The 17,676-nt window shown below is 48.4% G+C and overlaps 2 protein-coding genes across 4 annotated transcripts in view; both read left to right on the top strand.

Moving 5' to 3' along the window:
• Positions 1–17,676, top strand: part of PLEKHB2 (pleckstrin homology domain containing B2) — a 418,604-nt gene that overhangs the window by 326,084 nt on the left and 74,844 nt on the right. The gene's annotated exons all lie outside the window — the stretch shown is intronic.
• The window catches only part of ARHGEF4 (Rho guanine nucleotide exchange factor 4), a 93,969-nt gene that overhangs the window by 50,111 nt on the left and 26,182 nt on the right, over positions 1–17,676 (top strand). Inside the window, 1 exon segment of the mRNA XM_052685574.1 lies at positions 3,372–3,511. Within this exon segment, the coding sequence (XP_052541534.1) occupies positions 3,372–3,511 (140 nt within the window).

The raw sequence follows: 17,676 nt of genomic DNA on the forward strand, positions 1-17,676 counted from the left end.
GCTGAGCCAAAACTCCAGAGGCACAGAGCTCTCTGGTATGAGGTGGGCTGTGCCTGGGGCCCAGCTGCTCTGGGGAGGCTGTGCTGGAGATATATCCTGTTTCTCCAGAGAGGGTGGGAATCTGTTTTGATGGTTCTAGGTTTTTGGGTTTGGGCTTTCTAGCTATTTGTGTCTTGTGTTCACTAATTCTTTGCACTTAGAATGTGTAAAGCAGGTCCTTGCTTTTGGAGAGGAGCTATGATTTGGTGAGCAAATTCATCTCTCGTTGGGTCTCTGGAACATATTTGCTGTTCCTCATCACTCAGTGCCATTCAGCCCTTCGGCAAGTATCAGCCAGCAACTTCTGGCTACTCGTCTGTAAGATGAACATCACAAGGCCCCACTCCTCTTTTCCTCTCCACCACTCTCTGTTAGGCTCTCTTGTTCTCCAGGCTCAAGTCAGCTGATGAGTCCCAGGAACAAGCAAGCACCGTACATGCAGGCAGGTCCCTGCAGACAGCAAGCATGCCATTCCCACGGCCCAGGGGCAGCAGTGACCCTACAGGCAGGGTGCAGCCAGCAGGCTGGGCTGGCAGGGCCATGCAGGAGGAGCTCATCCCCCTGTGAGCAGTGTCCTTTTGTGGGAAGCCCCAAGCTGCAGGGCATGTAGAGCAGTGTGAGAATGAACCATGTACCTCATTCCTCCGTTTTGATCAAGCCTTATTTACCCATGCTCTTCTCCAGGATGGTCTCACTGCTCTGTGTCCTTAAGGTTATTCCTCGTGCAGACACCTTACTCTCTATTCAAATACAAAAAAAGGGTTTGTGCACACTCTTGTCAGTTGGCATTGGAAATGTTATCCATCAGCTTTTGTGCTCCTGTACCATGAATTCTGAGCATGCTCCTCGATTAACAACAGCAGAATACAGAGTTGTAATGCTTGCAGAGAAGAATTTTGTACCACTGTTTGTGACACCCCCTCCCTACATTCTTCTGTATGGGATTTGTTGCCATATTTAACAGAATCTAGCATGACAGCCGTATGAAATGTGGAGAAATCTGCTTGAGCTAATTGGATGTAACTTGGAGCTCAGTGTTATTTTTAACTAAGTGTTGCTCTCTGCTGTCTGATTGCCACTGCCAGGTCAGATCTGTGGCTTTGGGAGGACACAGAAGCCAGCTGCGGCCACATCAGTGGATTGCAGTGTGACATGGAGATGAACATTTGGAGGGGAGGGGAAGTATGGCACCCAGACAAACTCCTGCACAGTAAAATACTTGTCTGTCCTACTAGTACTGTGCAGTTGAGAAGCTGATAGACTGTTTTAGCCATTTCAGCTAACTTGTCTTCAAAGATTTTTGTACGGTTCTTGCTTCTTTTCTACTTGACCTAGTTTATACTGTGCATGTTGAGTCATTACCTACATTTAAAGCCTTCATTCTCCCACTTCCCTGATGGATTTTTAGTGCAATGGGTCACTGTTTCAGACTGTTGTTTTATTTGCTTGTAATCTTTTCTCCCATGTAAGTTGCTTCAGTGCAAATTCTGGTCTTTTTTCAGTCCTTCCCTGGAACATAGTGTTTGTGGGAAAACATCTAATGACTATCTTGGACCATTCTGTCTTAAAGGACTGAGAACTTCTGAGTGATTATGGATTTCTTTTTTTGGCGGAGTATGTGCATGCGGACTTGTCTTTTTTAAGAGGAGTGGAAGAAGGAACTTGACTCTTTTTTGAGAGGCAGGTCAAATCAAGGCATAGAGACTAGAACTGTGTTAGATCATGGCTCAGCAGGAATTGAAAAGAATGCTACCTGATGAAAGCCTCAAGCTAGGTACCATTAAGCTCCTTGCTGAGAACGAAGGGTTAAGGACATCATTTTCTAACTAGAGAGAAGCTACAATGTTTTCCTAGATTAAGATAGATGATCGTTCTGAGTGAAGGAGAAGTGGTTCATGCTTTCTCTGTTCTTCCTCTTTCTCTGCAATATTTTCTTCCCGACTTGTCTTCAAAGATTTTTGTATCATTCTTGCTTCTTTTCTATTTGACCTAGAAAGCTCTGCTTTCATTATAAGCTCTTGTTCACCTCTGTGTCCTGAGCTTCCATTAGTCTTGGATGAGTTTCCAGGTTCAGGTGATGAATATCTCTGCAGTGCTGTATTTGATTGTTTATATTTTGCATTCAATAAATATTTAGTTCAAAAGCAGCTCATAAACTTGTCATGCAAAAGTTAAGTAACTGCACTGAACTGATCGATGCTAGAGTGAATTTACACCTCACTCTTATTTAGCATATTTTTGACACAGCCTTAATGTATAATGAACAATTTCACATGTAAGGAAAGCATTGGCAAGGATGATGTTTGGTAGGTCTTGCCACAAATGGAATGAAGTGAGAGCTCAAAATCAGTCCAACCAATGCTTTCCTTCTCCAAGCTGTACAGGATCAACCTAAATGCTGTTATTTCACTTGTTCTGCAAACGTTTTAAGTATGACATGATATATAACTTTGACAGGAGTAATGATGGCAGTGTCTGTATTTTCACTTCACTCAGTCCCTATAGAGAAGCCATGTAAAGTCTGTTAAACTCAAATTATTAATTACATCAGCTGCTGTCCTCTGCATCATGTGTGTCTTTCTATTAGCTGCTTATTTCATGCATGGAAATTTTCTGTGAAGCCCACTTCTTTGTCATGGAAACTATTTTTCTAGCAGTTGCTATTCCAGAAGAATATGACTTCAAATGTTTTCTTTAATCATTAGCATTTTTCACAGATTTTGAGAACTCTTGCCTAGGCAGGTATGGGATGAATCATCAACTTGCTCTCAAGTGTATTTGCTCTCTTTTGTATTTCTTGAGGAGACCTTAGAAAAAGGCTCCTGCCCATGAAAGAGAGGAATTGCCATTTTCTTCTATGCAACAAGAGTAGACAAGTGTGGATATCATTTTTTCAGTGTCATGCTTGTGTCTTGAGACTTCAGTGCAGGTGCTCTTTGCAGACTGCTGAGCCTCAGCGACCTGCAGCTTATTCCATGTTACTTCATGCAGAGCAGCCCTTCTGTGCTGGTGCTGCTAGAAGATACCTCTATAGCAAGCGCTCTTTTAGGGAACGAAGGGGGTTCTTGAACTGAATGGGTGGACAAAGAGGAAGGTGAATGTTTTCCAAAGGCTTAGAGTTTCCCTGGCCTGAATTGGCAGACACAAGCCTTTTACCTTGCCATTTTTTCTGTAAAATCACATTTGCGTTCTTTGTCACAGGCATGTCTAGTTTCCTTGTCTCTTCTCTATGCTGTTACTGCCTGCCTTACCCCTACCAAGTTCATATTATTGGTGCAGCACTTCTGAGGACCTTGTGGTGTATAACCAATGAGTTCTTTTTGCTGTTGCAGTGATTGCTGATGGAGCCCTGGACAAGACAGCTCTGACAGATGATGTGGGAAGTGAGGAGGATCTGTACGAGGACTTCCGCAGCTCCAACCACCGCTATGGCCACCCTGGGGGAGGAGGAGAGCAGCTCGCCATCAACGAGGTACTGTGCTGGCAGCTTCTGGTGGGCAGGGGGAGGAATGATGTCAGTCGTGAACTGTAAGATGGATTCAGGACCATACTGGTCCTGGCAGAGAGGATAAGTCTTCAAATGTCACTTAAAGCTGGTTAATGGTGGGATCTGAGCTTTCCTTGAAGGCACTCTCCCTAGGAGTGAAGGACAATGAGCAACGTAATAATAGGATCTAGGATTATTTTTTTTCTGCAGAAGTCTAATGGTATTGTCTAATGCATTAGAACTGGCATCCTGTTAACACAGAGTGCTTTTTCAATGGGGTGAATTAATAAGCTTTTCTGTTTGAAGAGTGAAGCACGTTTCTTACGCTCATACATACACAGACGTTCTTCTCTTCCCCATACATTGGTACTTTTACATGACCTTCACTAAATGAGAAGGCAGGGATAAGATATTTGTTACGTTTTCTTGTGGCTGAGCTATAACTGAGATGATGTTGACTGAAGCTCAGTGCCTGTATGTCACATGCACACAGTGATCGTGGCCTGAGATCTCCAAAAGTGAACTGCATTGTGAGGATAACATCTTTTCTTCAAAACAGCAAATATTCTTTGAGCAGTTTTCCTGCTGCTTGTGCTCAGAATTCATGACTGCGGCCCTGGGATGTTGGGGTAAGGAATAGACTTGCTGTATTTTCTTCCCATGTTGTTTGCATGTAGCAATTGTCAAACCGTGGCCAGAGCTTTCGCTTTAACCTCAGCAGTTTTGATTGGTTTTGCCCTAAACAGAAGAAGTTTAACTTCAGTAATTTTTTAATTTTTCTTAATTTCTTGCACCCAGTGTGCTACACTGAAAGGAAATGCAGCTTACCTGTGTATTGCGTTTGTTGAGTTGCATTCTCTCCCTTTAACCTGATATGTTTTTGATAGAGGCCCAGGCACCACAGAAGACAACCCCATACTGTGTGCTGAGATTGTCATGGAAGAATTTGGCCTTCCTGCCATTCAGCTTTTTGACTTGGCAACTCTCTTCATTGTGGCTCATGAAACATGAGTGTCCTCTCGATATTTTTTCTTTTTTCTTTTTTAAAGGGGAATGCAAAATATTTTCTTTCTTTCCTTTTATTTGCGCTTTATTGTTAAAGGAAATCTTCACAGCTCTTTAAAATCAGAAAAACTATTTAACTTGGCAGTAGATCTCTGTAACCATCATATATGTTGTGTTTTTCTCTCCATCGTTCTCTGTTATTGAGGACATTTGGTTTTCTTTTTTTATTAGTTCATTTTATTTGAGTAAAATCCCATCATATAACTCCCAATAAGGAAAACAAGTGGATGCGTCCAAAGCAGGTATCATTTGTATCCTCTTTGAAGTATGTGTGGGTTTGTTGGCTGGTTGACTGGAAGAGACTAGTTTATCTCTGGCACATTTCCTAGAAGCTTGCCTGTTCGGGGGCCAACAAAGCTGTAAGAACAGGCAGTACATCGTTTACTTTGTCAACAGATTTCTAGGGGTAATGAATCCATCACTTACCTTTGCTGAGCATTAGCACAGTGCTTTCCTGTGCAATTACTTCCTGGAACAAAAGAGTGCAGTGACATAAAATCTCTCAGAGGTGAAATACTAAATCTGTGGGGTACGGGTTTTACATGAAGGGAAATCTTAAGTGCTGGAGCTGAACCATCTCCAATAGCTGGGAATCAGAAAAGCATGAGCCTTCAGTTTGATTGCTGGACCAGAATCTGGGTGCAGATTAATCCTAACTATTTCCAGTACTAACACTAGGAGCAATCTAGAGTGTAGACACCAATGTCCAGTTGTTTAGTGAAGTCTGCTGAGCAGTCTTGTCCTTGTTGCATTTTATTCCAAATTGCATTTTATTGGTCATGGATAAGGAAACTATGGTAACGCCGTGATTCTCAAACCTCTCAGAAGGAGCAGCTTTCAAATAAACAGAGAAGGCTAAAATAAATTTTTAAGGCATTTGGCAGTACAAATGTTGCATTAAAAAAAAAAAAAAAATAAAGCAACTGCTGAGCTTAAGTTCATTTTGGATCAAGAGAAAATGGTTGTGGAATAAAAAAAAAGAAGCCTTTCGTAAAACTTGAATAATTTGTTGGCAGGAAAACAAGAGGAATAAAAGAGCTGGGAAGGTTGTACAGAGCCCACCTAGGAAGATCAGCATGAGTCAGTGTAGGAGCCAAGAAAAATCAGTCAAAAAGTAATAAAAAGGGTTTGGGATGGGAAAAGGCAGGGGAAGCAATTTTCTGGAGAAGTCTGTCTGATGCTCTTTCAGATGTAGATCTTCATGAAAAGAGATTTTTGTTTTCTGATTGTCCTTGGTGGAGCTTTCTTAGTGGCTGCTCTAGGTAAAGACTCCACCCTTTTCTTCTGCAGCATAAGCTGGTAAAATGTGGCAAGAGAAAGTCTGTATTCTACATGCACGGTGGTTCTGACTTTGCACTATGGAATAGTATGCATGGGGTAGGCACAGTGTAAGGCAGCATGAAATATGGCACCTGTAGGCTGAAGCGGAGGAGTTGACGAATTAAGCGTGTAAAAGCCTGCCTGCTGAGCCCTCAAGTGATGCCAGAGATAATGAGGAAAAATGCTGTTTATCAAATAGTTGGCCTTTGCAAATGGTCTTAGGTGTGTTTGCTCGGACATTTCTGATAGGCACCAAAGAGTCTGTTCTGCCCTGCTGCTGTGCAAGAGGTTCCTTACAGCTACGGGCTTTGGGAAAAATGCTGTTGCAATTCAGCACAGAGGTGGAGTATTTGCCTTCTTTCAGCCCTGAAAGCAAAGCAATAAAGGTTTGGAAAACAGTAGCGAGACTCCCTCTATTTTCCTTATCTCTTCTGACTCTACGTTTGATAAGCTTGGAATTTGGAATCTGAAGTCTTGTTCCTGAGGAAATGCAGGGACATGCTGGAATCAGCAGTTCAGGATTTTATGATTTTATCTGAGATGTGTAACATTGTTGCCTCACGTTTTAAAATGAGAGTATTGCAATATGTTACATATGTTCGTGTTTTTTTACCAGTGCTTGTTGACAGGATGCCATGAAGCTGATTAATCTAATGTTCATATTCCTGATTTAACAAAATAATGCATACAGAAAAATGTTCAGGAAATGGTGTAAACAAAAATCATCTCTCATTTACCAAAGGCAGCAAATGTTCTAACAGTCCTATCTTGTCTTGCCAAGCAACATGCAACCGTGGCTGATGAGGCTGTACAGTATTTTTCTTGTGCTAAACTCTCATCTCTCACTGAGAATTTATCCTTGTGGAGTAACTCAGAGCTCACCCAGGCACACCCAAGGGTAACAAGTAAGATACGTAAACTGTAAGGGGATCCACTGAAAAGATACGAATAAATGCAGGTCCAAAATACCAAAGAAATGCTCATGCAGGTCAGAACAAAGCATTCCAACTTTGTCCAATACAAACGACCTCCTTCATGGAGCATTGTAGTCAGCTCCTTGCTGTAGGGGACAAGAATTAATGTTTTCCCTGATGGACATGAATCTTTATAGGATCTGAGTTTCTGGTCTTATGTGCTTGCATACCTTGTATATGAGTGTTCAGGGCAGAACTGGAGCAGAATTGCAGCAGTTTTTGATACCCTATGAGTTTAGTTTTTACAGTCATCTGATCTGAAACTTCCGATGTCACTGCAGAGGGCTTTAAGCAATGAAATTAGATGAAATCGGTATATCCAAACACTATATGGCAATTGAGTCTCCCCAAAGGCCAGGATCAGGAGCCAAGTGCTGCTGGGGGTTGCTAGAGCCATATTCCCATTTTGCTATGAGCAGCTGCAGCTGTCCTGAGCTGCTTTCCCCTTCCCTAGCACCAGGACTTTGCTGAGGCACGAGTATGCATACAGGCTGCCAACACACGTTAAATACACACAGAAGTCTTTCTTCAACACATAATTTTTTTTTTTGCTGGACTACACCAGACTTTCTCTAAAATAGCCCTGCTAATCTGATACTTATTAGAAACAAAACAACAAAAAAACCAGCTTAGCTTAGTTCTTGGGGCAAGAATAGCACTCAGGGGATCTGTCACACTTCTAGAAAAATGCTGAGGTGTTACAGCAGAAGGGGCTTTGCTCATACACAAGGAAATGCCTGCTTTGAGGAGGGAGCCTCTGTGTTTAGCCTCTCCGTGGTGTGTGCGCTCCAACATGGACAGACATGCTGAAAGAGGGGGTTGCACTGCCCAGACTTTTCTCTGTGGCTGTAAAACAGACCTAAATATGTCACTCAAAAGCAATAACTGGAGGCTGCATGACGGCTTTGGAGTTCTTACGTCAGCCCTGCCAGCTGTTTAATTGCAAAGACTAACAGCTTCTGTTCTGTTCACACTTGTTAATGATGCCTGTGTGTACTGGGGACTTGTAATGCCAGCAAACAGCAGACATTATTAAATGTATTCCTGGTTACCATCCTGTAGAGTCAGGCCTGGCTCCACAAACATCCTTCCCTTTGAAGAAGAAATGATCCAACATTTAAATCGTGAAGTTACTTTTGCCAGACCGTCTCCAAGCCTGCCTGTGTTTTTTTCAGCATATCCATAGGTTGCTTGCACTCTGCCCAATCTTTCTCATCACTTAGAGAAAACACAGCACGACTGCTGATGCTAATAACAAGTTGTCTCTTTATGGTGAAGGCTCCAACCATCTTCAAGTGTTTTGGCAGCACCTTACAAACAGCTCCAGTGGCACAGTGCTCCCTAGGGCTAAGGATTACGTTGGCAAGACCCCAGCTGCTCTCTGCACACAAGGGCATCCACCTCATTGCTACTGGGATCCTCAGTCCTTGCTGTGCGGCGCTGGAGGTGGTGTGGCAGGCAGGCCTGGCGGTGCTACCTGCACAGGGCTCTCAGCTACACCTGACGGCAGGCTCTGTGATCCATGTGCTTCCAATAGTGCTTCCCAGAGTGCTGTTGCTCAGTCAGCTCTGCACAAGGACAGCCAGTGCTGACCTGAAAGTGAATGGAGAGGGATGGCACCGTTCATAGGTGGGGCCTAGCTTTCAGTTGTGCCCTGCCTGATACAGTGCAGGACTTGCCCTGCTCTCTGTGTCACTCACCTACTTTGGGCACTTGCTTCTTGATTTTCAGGGTCCATAGTGACACCTCATTCCCTGTTCCGTGATAGGACGTGTGTCAGCAGCGCGGTGATATTTGTATTTGGAGTGTAAGTTAACCTGCAGTTTGCAAACTATAGAAATTGTAGCATGATGGTATACAAGAGCAAGTAGAGCAAGTCTGTCGTGCAAAATCTTGCTCTTACAATTCACTCTGCCAGCCAGTGTCTTTATTTTTAAAATAGTTAGGGATGTCTGCACTCAGTTTGCCAGTTCAGGAAACACTTGCATCAGATAACTGTACAATAACAAAGTGGATGTCAGAGTACAAAGGTCTGCTGAGAGAAGGGGATAAAGGAGGAATGTGATGGAGCAGGAATGCTGGGTAAAGATTAGTGTAGAGGTTATTCCAGGTTTAAGTGCTTGCAGAGAGAGGAGTGAGGATATCTGGAACGAACTGGTTTTATACCATGCCTGAGGTTCCTCTCAGCATGCCTCTGACATTAAAAACTTCTTGTATTTGTTCTCCTCTCTCCAAATCCTGACTTAGAGCAGCTCCTCTCTGCGAGCTCTCCTTTTTCCCCCTAATCTCCAGAATGCATTTGAATCCTGTGGTGGAAAAATAAAGTCCCTCCTGACTCTTCTGGCCCTTCAGGAAGCACTGCTAATCCCTCCAAAGTTCCCTTCTTCAGCTTCAGCCCTCTCCACCGACTGAGGGCCCTGGTCCTACCCTGGCTGGGGAGGGAACAGAGAGAGCAGCAAATTCAGCCATGTTTTAAAGAAGGAGCATGTTCCTTGCAGCTGCATTTTCCTGCTTTGATAATAGCTGCAGAACTGTAGGAGCTGTTGAAAGAAGAAATATCTGTGAGAGCTGGGCATGCCAGCCCCGCTTCTCTTGGGAAATGCTCCATCCCCTGGGACACTCGGTGCCCCCAGCATGTCCCATTTGGGCTGGTTCTACGCCTGCTCCCAGCAGAGCCAGGAAATGGCAGTAACCCCACTGCTCCCACACACAGCACACGTGACCACTGATGGCAAACACAGCAGCCCTTATCTCCAGCAGCACGGGGCAGGCTGGTGATCCCTGCGCAGCATATGCCTGCCAGGCAGGCCTGCACAGGGCAGTGGGGAGCGCTCAGGGCATCGCGGCAGCAGTAGGGTTGTGCTGCTTCACAGCTGTTGGATGCCATGTGCAGGTTCTCCGAGCTTCTGGGCTGAGGGCAGGTGTGATTGAAGAGAGCAGCAACCTAAGAAGGTCTTGATGGGAGCTCTTTTTTAGTACTTCATCTATCATCTGTGGGAGGATCCTGCATCTGGACATCTTGCTGCTGGCAGGTCTTCGTGTCAGCAGGCTTTGTCAAAGAAAAAAGCAGTCTGCTCAAACGATAGACTGAACATCCCATCTCTTCATGCTCGTATCTCTGACAGATGTTTTGCGAGGAGAGCAGAGGAGCACCTTGTGTGTTAGCATGGAACGACAGTGCTGGGGCAATCCATTTTGCATTTTCACTTTGTCGATCATTTTGAAAGCCACTGTTAGACTGCATTTACTTCCCTGCTGATGGGGCAGCTCCTGGAGAACAGCCCATTGAGAGCTGCTCTCCAGGGCCTGTTGTTCTGCTGCCTTGGGCAGCATGACATGAGCACAGAGCACAGGGACGTGCTGTCTGGGGACGTGAAGTGGCAATAACAGAGGACCTTACAGCATTAGACATTGTGAAATTCCAAGCAAACTGGGGACCTTCAACAGATGGTTTTCCATTTTAGAAATACATGATCACATGCAGTTTAAGAAGCTGTACTTGTTCTGATGCTTTTAGGTTGTGGCTCAGCGGTGGTTTCAGTTCAACTGGGAGCTGCAGTTGTTGCCAAGGGTTAACTCAATACAGAAGAGCCTGGGTTTTTGCTTAGTTTGGATGCTGGGCAAAGCGTAATAGTGGGATATTTTGAAGTTTCATAAATTCTTTGAGCAGATGTGTTTTTCAGGTAGCAGTGCTTTCTCCTCCTCCATTCCATTTGCAGTCCTTGTTTTCAGTTGCTGAACTGTGATACAGGTCCATCAACTGAACATGCAACCAAAGCTTGATTTCTTCTATTTGCAAGATGCACTGAAGTCCATGGCAGTCAGTGTACCACACTGAGCTGTGCTGTGCAGTCATGCTGTGCAGGCCCACTGTGAGCTGGGGAGCCAGGGTGTGTATAGCACTTCCCTGTCCTTGTCCGCTGTTAATTACTGGCATATTCTGCTGAAGCACCTGCACTGTTTATTACACTTATCCATTTTTCACGTTTTGTACATAAAGCTTTCAGTTTCCGGCTCAGCTGTGACAGTATTAGCACAGACAGGCAGGATTGTCCAAATGCTTCTGACCTTGTAAAACTCAGCCTAAGCCTTGTTTACTCCACTTGCAAGCAAGGTGGCAGCTTGGAGCTGGACAAATAACTACTGCTATTTTGGTAAAAAGTAAAGGAAAGGATGCTTCTGTTCTTATATTAGAGTCCAACTGCTGTGGACTGTGTGCACCATTGGGCTCAAGCTGCTCTGCCTTCACCACTGGCACTGCTTTGAGTGACAGCATCATTCCCTCAGAGTGCTTCTGTTCCCATCTGACTGAGGAGAGCTCTTAGAGGAAGGCTTGGAAGTAAATGATTGCAAATCAGATTCCAGTGAGGACTCTGCAATCATTATACAAACTAAATCCTACTTTCCAACAAGCTACGAGATCAAACCTTCCTCATCTTACAGATGCCACCTATTACAGAAGGATGTCTGATCAGTGAGGAGGAGGATTGAGACTTTATTTGTGTAGGGGAGAGTGCTGCATGGCATTCCACAGCACGTGGCAGGAGTTGTGCTTTGTGACACTGTGCATTATCATGGGAGTAGCACCCTCATGCACAGACCTTGCAAGGGCGATTCAGTGCATGGGGTTGGTGACAGAAGCCAGGTTGCAGTTGGTGTCACTCCTAAACTTCTTCTTCCACAAGGTCTGGATGTAGCATCCAAGAAGGAACCTACTTTCTCTTCTCAGATAGCTTTTCAGGTGTTCAGTCAAACTTCCTGTGCTTTTGCCTTCAAATACTTAAATGTATTCGTGAGCTCCCAAGACTTCAGGAGGTGACTGCAGAATGATAGCATACTGGATTTCAGAAGTGGCCCAAAATCGTGTGGCACCAGCAGGGCAGCAGCCAGCCTACCCATCTGGTGTGTGTCTTGGTGAGTTGCTGGGCTCTGCTTCTGATCAGCAGCACCAAGAGGCTGGAGAAGATGCTAGCTGCTGCTTTCAGATGTGCACAGCATATGTGGCCATGCTTCCTTTTCACTTGGACTGCCTTCTCCTAAAGGCCCCAGCCCCAAAACACTGTTCAGTGGCTTATGCCCAAATTCTGTCTGCTGCCAGACAAACGAGACTTACAGAATTCCCAGGAGCTGAACAATACTATGAATCAACTCTAACCTTGAAGAATTTTCATTAAATGGAAGCCCACAAGCTCAGGGAGCCAGCATTGGGCTGTAGAACGTACAGGAGAGAGCTGTTATTTCAAAGCTCTTAAGGAAACACAGGGAAAAAGCTCAGGAATGCCCAGGAGCTCAGGCAGCCTGCAGGTCCATGAGCTCAGCGTGGAAGGTTCAGGGCCTGGGCCACAAGGGGAGAAGTCTCACGCCTGGTGTTCTTTGTTCTGTAAGTAGGCTAGAGATAGGATGTGCAGGATCTTTAAGCTCAGAAAACGGCACACTGATGTACTTAGAATCATAGGATCATGGAATCCTTGGAATTGGAAAGGACCTTTAAAGGCCATGCAGTCCAACTGCCCGCAGTGCACAGGGACACCACAGCTGGATCAGGTTGCCCAGGGCCTGATCAGCCTGGCCTTGAAAGTCTCCATGGATGGGGCACCCACCACATCTCTGGGCAGCCTGTGCCGGTGCCTCACCACCCTCACTGTGAAAGACTTTCTTCATATCTAGCGTAAACCTACTGTGTGGGCTTGGTTTTTGTTTTATGACACCTTATGATCACATCTTAATCGTTCCATAAGCACAGGGTGACACTGCTGATTTTGCACTTTCTGCAGAAACTGAAATGAAAGGAAGCACCCAGCTAGGCTGTCACTGAAACCTGTATCCTTCTGGATCTCTCAGCTGCTGTGCACCAGGATGCAGGCAGTGGTGTTGCAGGCCTTGGTGCCAACACCCGAAAGCACCGAGCTGCTTCTGCGGGCAGTCGCACGGGGAGGAGGGCTCTGCTCGCACCCTGCTTTGGGTGGCTGTGCTCAGCACCCCGCCCGAGGGGCAGCTGCCCGAACAGCTGCGCGGCTGAAGGATGGGTGAAGTGCCGAGTCATCCTCTTCGTACCGTTCATCCGCCGCGCTCCCGCGGAGGGCCGACGAGCTCCTGGAGCGCGCAGGTGCGGCAGCGGCAGCTCCCCGGCGCCGGCCGCCCCTCACCGCGCCCGCCGTGGCCCCGCCCGCGGTTCCGCCGCTCTCGGCAGCGCCTGTGGGTGCCGCTCGGGCGCCGCGCTGCCGCCGTTGCCCGCGGGTTTGCCCCCAGCGCTCCGCCGCCCCGCCGACTTCCCCGCCCGGCAGCGCGCCGTTCAGCTCCGCAGAGCTGCCTGCAGGAGGCTCCCGGCTGCGGAGGCGGCCTCGCCCCGCGGCTCCGAGATCCGTCCGTCCCCGCTCCGCGCTCCTCCGGCTGCCGGCGCGGTGCGGTGCCGAGGGCTCCGCCGCCCGCTCGTGCCGCCCCCCGCTCCTCGCGCCGCGTTGCCAAGGCCCGCGCGTATCCTGGAGACGGCGCAGCAAATCGCCGCGGCCGGAACGCAGCGCCGCTCCTCGCGGAAAGGATCCGCACCGCTCCGGAGCCGCGGCAGGCGGGGTGCTGCGGGGTCCCGCAGGTGCCATGGCCGGGCCGAGCCCCTGAGAGCTGCGCCGCTGCTCGCAGCGCTCTGCCCCAGCGCTCCTCTGAGAAGGGCGCTATTTTTTTTTCCACCCTTTTTTGTTTTTTTTTTTTTTTTTTTTTTAATTCTGTCCCTGGGCTGAAGCCATGGCAAAGGTCCCCGAACGCAGCAGGCACAAGTGGAGCGCGCTTCACACCTTCCTCCGCTGCAACATGAATCCGGAGACCCAGCGGGTGGTGGTCTTTGTCATCCTCCTTTTCCTCATCGTCGTCAACGTGGTGCTCATGTTCCTCCTGGCGTTCCATTGAGGGCTGCCGGCCGCCAGCTGCGGGCGCGGGGCCCCCCAGCAGGTCAGCATGTGGCTCTGTGCCTCGTCTGCTGTCACCCTGTGTCTCGGAGCATCCCTGTTTCGTGAGCCCTCGCTCCCTCCCCGCTCCCTTCCCGTCACCGCCTGTGCCTTGCGCTCTGAGCCGGAGAGGGGACAGCCCGGGGCTGTGCCAAGCGAGCGGCCTCAGCCCCCCGATGGCAGCACAGGGTCTCCCGCTGCCCCACCGGCCCGGTTGTTCCCTTCGTGCTACTGCTCGTCTGACGAGAGATGGCTGTCCCGCACGGAGCCCTGCACCCACAGCCCTTGCGCCGCTGCAGAAGCTGAGCCCGCAGTGCTCCCGGCCCTGCGAGTGGTGCTCCATTAGCAGAAGTGATCGATGGTCGGCGTGCACGGTGAGCCGGGGCCGTGCAAACGCTGCAGCAGCGTTGAAGAAGCATTGCACCGGTGTTTATCCTCTTCCCTTTGTTATACCTCAGAGCTTAGTGCTGTGTGTACGTGCACGGAGCTGCGGAGCTCCTTCTCCAGGCCGGCAGCATCCGTGCTCGGCAGGGAGCAGTGCAAGGAGTGCTCCTGTGGGGCTGTGGGAGGGAGAGCCCTGCATCTCACTGACTGCCTGCCTGCAGCCCCACAGCTCTGCCGGGCCGGGCACGGGGCCCACACTGCCCAACCTCACCAACAGGAATGGGGCCTGCAGGAGGGCGACCTGAGAGGAACCACCGCGTGCTGCTCACGTCGGTGCTGGGGGCTGAGGTCAGCATCCTCCATGCTGCCCACTGGGCAGAGCTCAGCTGGAGCTCAGCCTTCACCAGGGCAGCGCGTTCCCGTACCGATGGCCCAGGTCACTGCAGGCTCAGTGCACAGCCGAGTGCTGACGGCTCCAGGAGTGGTGATGCTGTCTGGTGTCTCGTGGCGATGTTCTCTGTACCACCTCTCTGTGTGACTGTGTGTCATGCGCTAACGTCGAGCGACCACGTTGGCTTAGCACGAAGAAATGCAGTGTGTATGGGCTAAGTGCTGTTCTGTTTCACCAGAGCGTGGGCTGTATTGTATGGAGGGCAGTGTGGTGCTGGGCATGGGCAACACTGGCCCTGGCTCCTCGCCTTGCTGGGAATCCCTTGTGTACAGGGAGACTCGGAATTATTAAAGATATCTGACTTGACTATTAATTCTAAATGGTAATTCTGTTAATTCTAGCTAGGCTCTGCCTGGGAAGGTGGTGGGCATGGCACAGGCATGAGGTGAAAAAAAATAAGAACGCTTAATGGAGAGGACAAGTTCTGCGTCAGTATGAAAGCGTGGCTCAGTCCTCACATGGCGGACAGGAACCCAGGTGTGCCAGGTCTCGGGGATGGCAAACACTTTGGGGAGCAGCTGCAGAGGCAGAACTGCACGCAGGGCTGGAGCAGGCTCAGAACATTGCAGCATTTCAGCAGCATTTTGCTGTCAGGAGAAGGGAGAGGTCTCAGCTCCACGCAGACCCTGAGTGTTAGAACTGCCAGTTACTGCTCTGAAGCTTGAACAGCTCAAAGCATCAGATGAACTGAGTGAGAACCTGCAGGAGTGCACAGGGTCTGCACACACACACACAGCTCTAGAGTGCTAGGTAGGTCAGTTCTGCTCAGTGTTTGGCTCACACAAGGTGGTGTGGGCAGCTGGGGAGCTGAGCACAGCATTCTGACCAAGAGCTGAGCTGGGATGCTCAGCAATCCATGCTTTCATCCAGCCAAGCATCGTGTTGCTGCGCTGCTCCTCAGGTGGCTTTTGTTGCCAAACAGGGCTGTCGCTGTGCCTGGAAATGAGGTGCTGCTGGGAGGCTCTGCAGGAATTCCTCCTTCATCTTGGCACAGAACTGATGCAGCTAAGGCTAAGACCTGCTCCCTCCTCTCTTTCTAGCCCACTCTAACAGCTCTTGCTGTACCTGGGGCAGTGTCCTCATTTCCGAAAATCCATCTGTGCTCTGCCCAGCTGCTTCCCTTTGCTTCTGTGACACAGCAAAGCTCCTGTGGAATGGACCTGTGTGTGCCATGGAGGGGTGACTGTCAGCCACTGCAAAGCGTCCCAGAATGGCCCTGTTGTCTCCAAGGGCTGGGGGCAGGGACCACCTGGAAGAATCATGGAATCACAAGGTTGGAAGAAGATCTCTGAGCTCATCCAGTCCAGCTGTCAGCCTACCACCAATATTTTCCCTCTAAAACATGTCCCTTGAAGTGCAGCCCCAGGGAAAGTGCCTTCCCCTTCCTCATATGGGGCAATTTTCACCAGATTACGGGCACCCAAATACTGTGAGAGAAAACTAAAAAAAGGTAGAAACATTCTTGCATTTAAAAATGATGAGACAAACTGCAAGATCACAGAGCACTGATTGGAGATGTAAGTTACAGTGCCTGCCGCAGGTGGTAATACTGGTTGCTAAGGGCATGAGAAAGATCTTCCTCCTAACATTTCATGTTAGATTACTTCTCATTTTCTCTTCCCACTGCCTAGCTGGGTACTGGATAACTAATTCTGACATACTGTGTGCATACTGTTATGGCAAGCCCCTTGTTTATCTCTCTCCTTGACCTCACAGCAGACACATACACCCAATCGCCAGATAGCAAATTCTGCATGGCTCTTTTAGGACAGGGAGAGCATCACTGAGAGCCAGGCCTGGAAACTGCAGCCTCCAAACAGGAGTGTGAGCAGCACCTCGTTCCCAGAGGACTGGGGGCTTTAGATTCTATCTTTCTCCTTAATTTGTTCTCTCAGGCTAAGCTCATTTCTGTGGTGATATGTGGTATCTGCTGTCTTTGTGATTTATTCGTGGAATCTAAGGCATGAGCTGGCCAGATAAGAAACACAGTAAGCATTTAGTATGATACCATCAACAATTAATTTTAATTAATGCTTCCAGTGTTTTGACTAGAAAAAAAAAAAGTCCCATTGCACAGCTTAAAGACATTTTAAAAAGAGGGAGTGCTTGTTTATACCATTCATTGGCTGGTTAACTGCAAAATGTGCTGGGAACTGCAGAATAAAATGATGCTGTCCTTGTGTCTTTGTACCTGCTCTCTGGCTGGGGTGGCCATGGCAGACATGGCTGAGGCTCACAGTGCTCCCACGCTGTCTGCCTGGCGCTGGCTGAGCTGGGACGTGCAGCTGCTGGTGGCCCAGTGCGAAGCTCTCTGTCCCATTGCACTGCTGCAGGGCTCTGTGCTGTGGCACGCAGTGCAAGGCGGCTCTCCTGGGCTGACAGTGCCAGAGGGAAACTATCCACCCCAGCTCATCCCACCCAGCACACTTTCCCTTCAGAGATTACCAGCTCTCATCAGGCACCTAGATCCCTGCTGTAGGAAAGTGGCAGAGCCAGCACAGTCTGGGGGATTGAGCTGCCTTCTCCTCCTGCTCTGTGCACTGAGCAGCTGCTGGGCCGGGCAAGTGGCAGGGAGCAAGCCAGCATGGTGTCTGCGCTTAGAGATCTTGTGCTTGTTCAGTTTTAAATCCATCTAGCATATTGATATAAGAAAAGAACCAGCATGGTGTCTCTTACCTGGCAGTGTGTTCCCACTGCTGGGTTGTAGCGAGCATCCTTCAGGGGGTATGTGAATATTACAGGCTCAGTTTCTTAGCCTTGATGCTAAGGCAGCTGAGAGCAGCACAGCAGAACAGGGTTTGACCACTGATAACTGTTCCAAATTGTGGTCTGGGTGTCTGCAGAGCTGGGGAAAAATTGTATGGAAATACAAATACCATCAGTAGGGATCACATGTGAACCTGAGGAGCTGTTATCACATGCTCTCGTCAGCAACTTCACATAGGTTTCCTCACTTCACCAAGCAAGATAGCTATGCCAGGAGACTAAGAAATGCTGGGCTGATGAGTTGTGACCTGA

Source organism: Tympanuchus pallidicinctus, unplaced genomic scaffold, assembly GCF_026119805.1.
Source record: "Tympanuchus pallidicinctus isolate F22 unplaced genomic scaffold, pur_lepc_1.0 scaffold22, whole genome shotgun sequence".
In the NCBI taxonomy this organism is placed as follows: domain Eukaryota; kingdom Metazoa; phylum Chordata; class Aves; order Galliformes; family Phasianidae; genus Tympanuchus; species Tympanuchus pallidicinctus.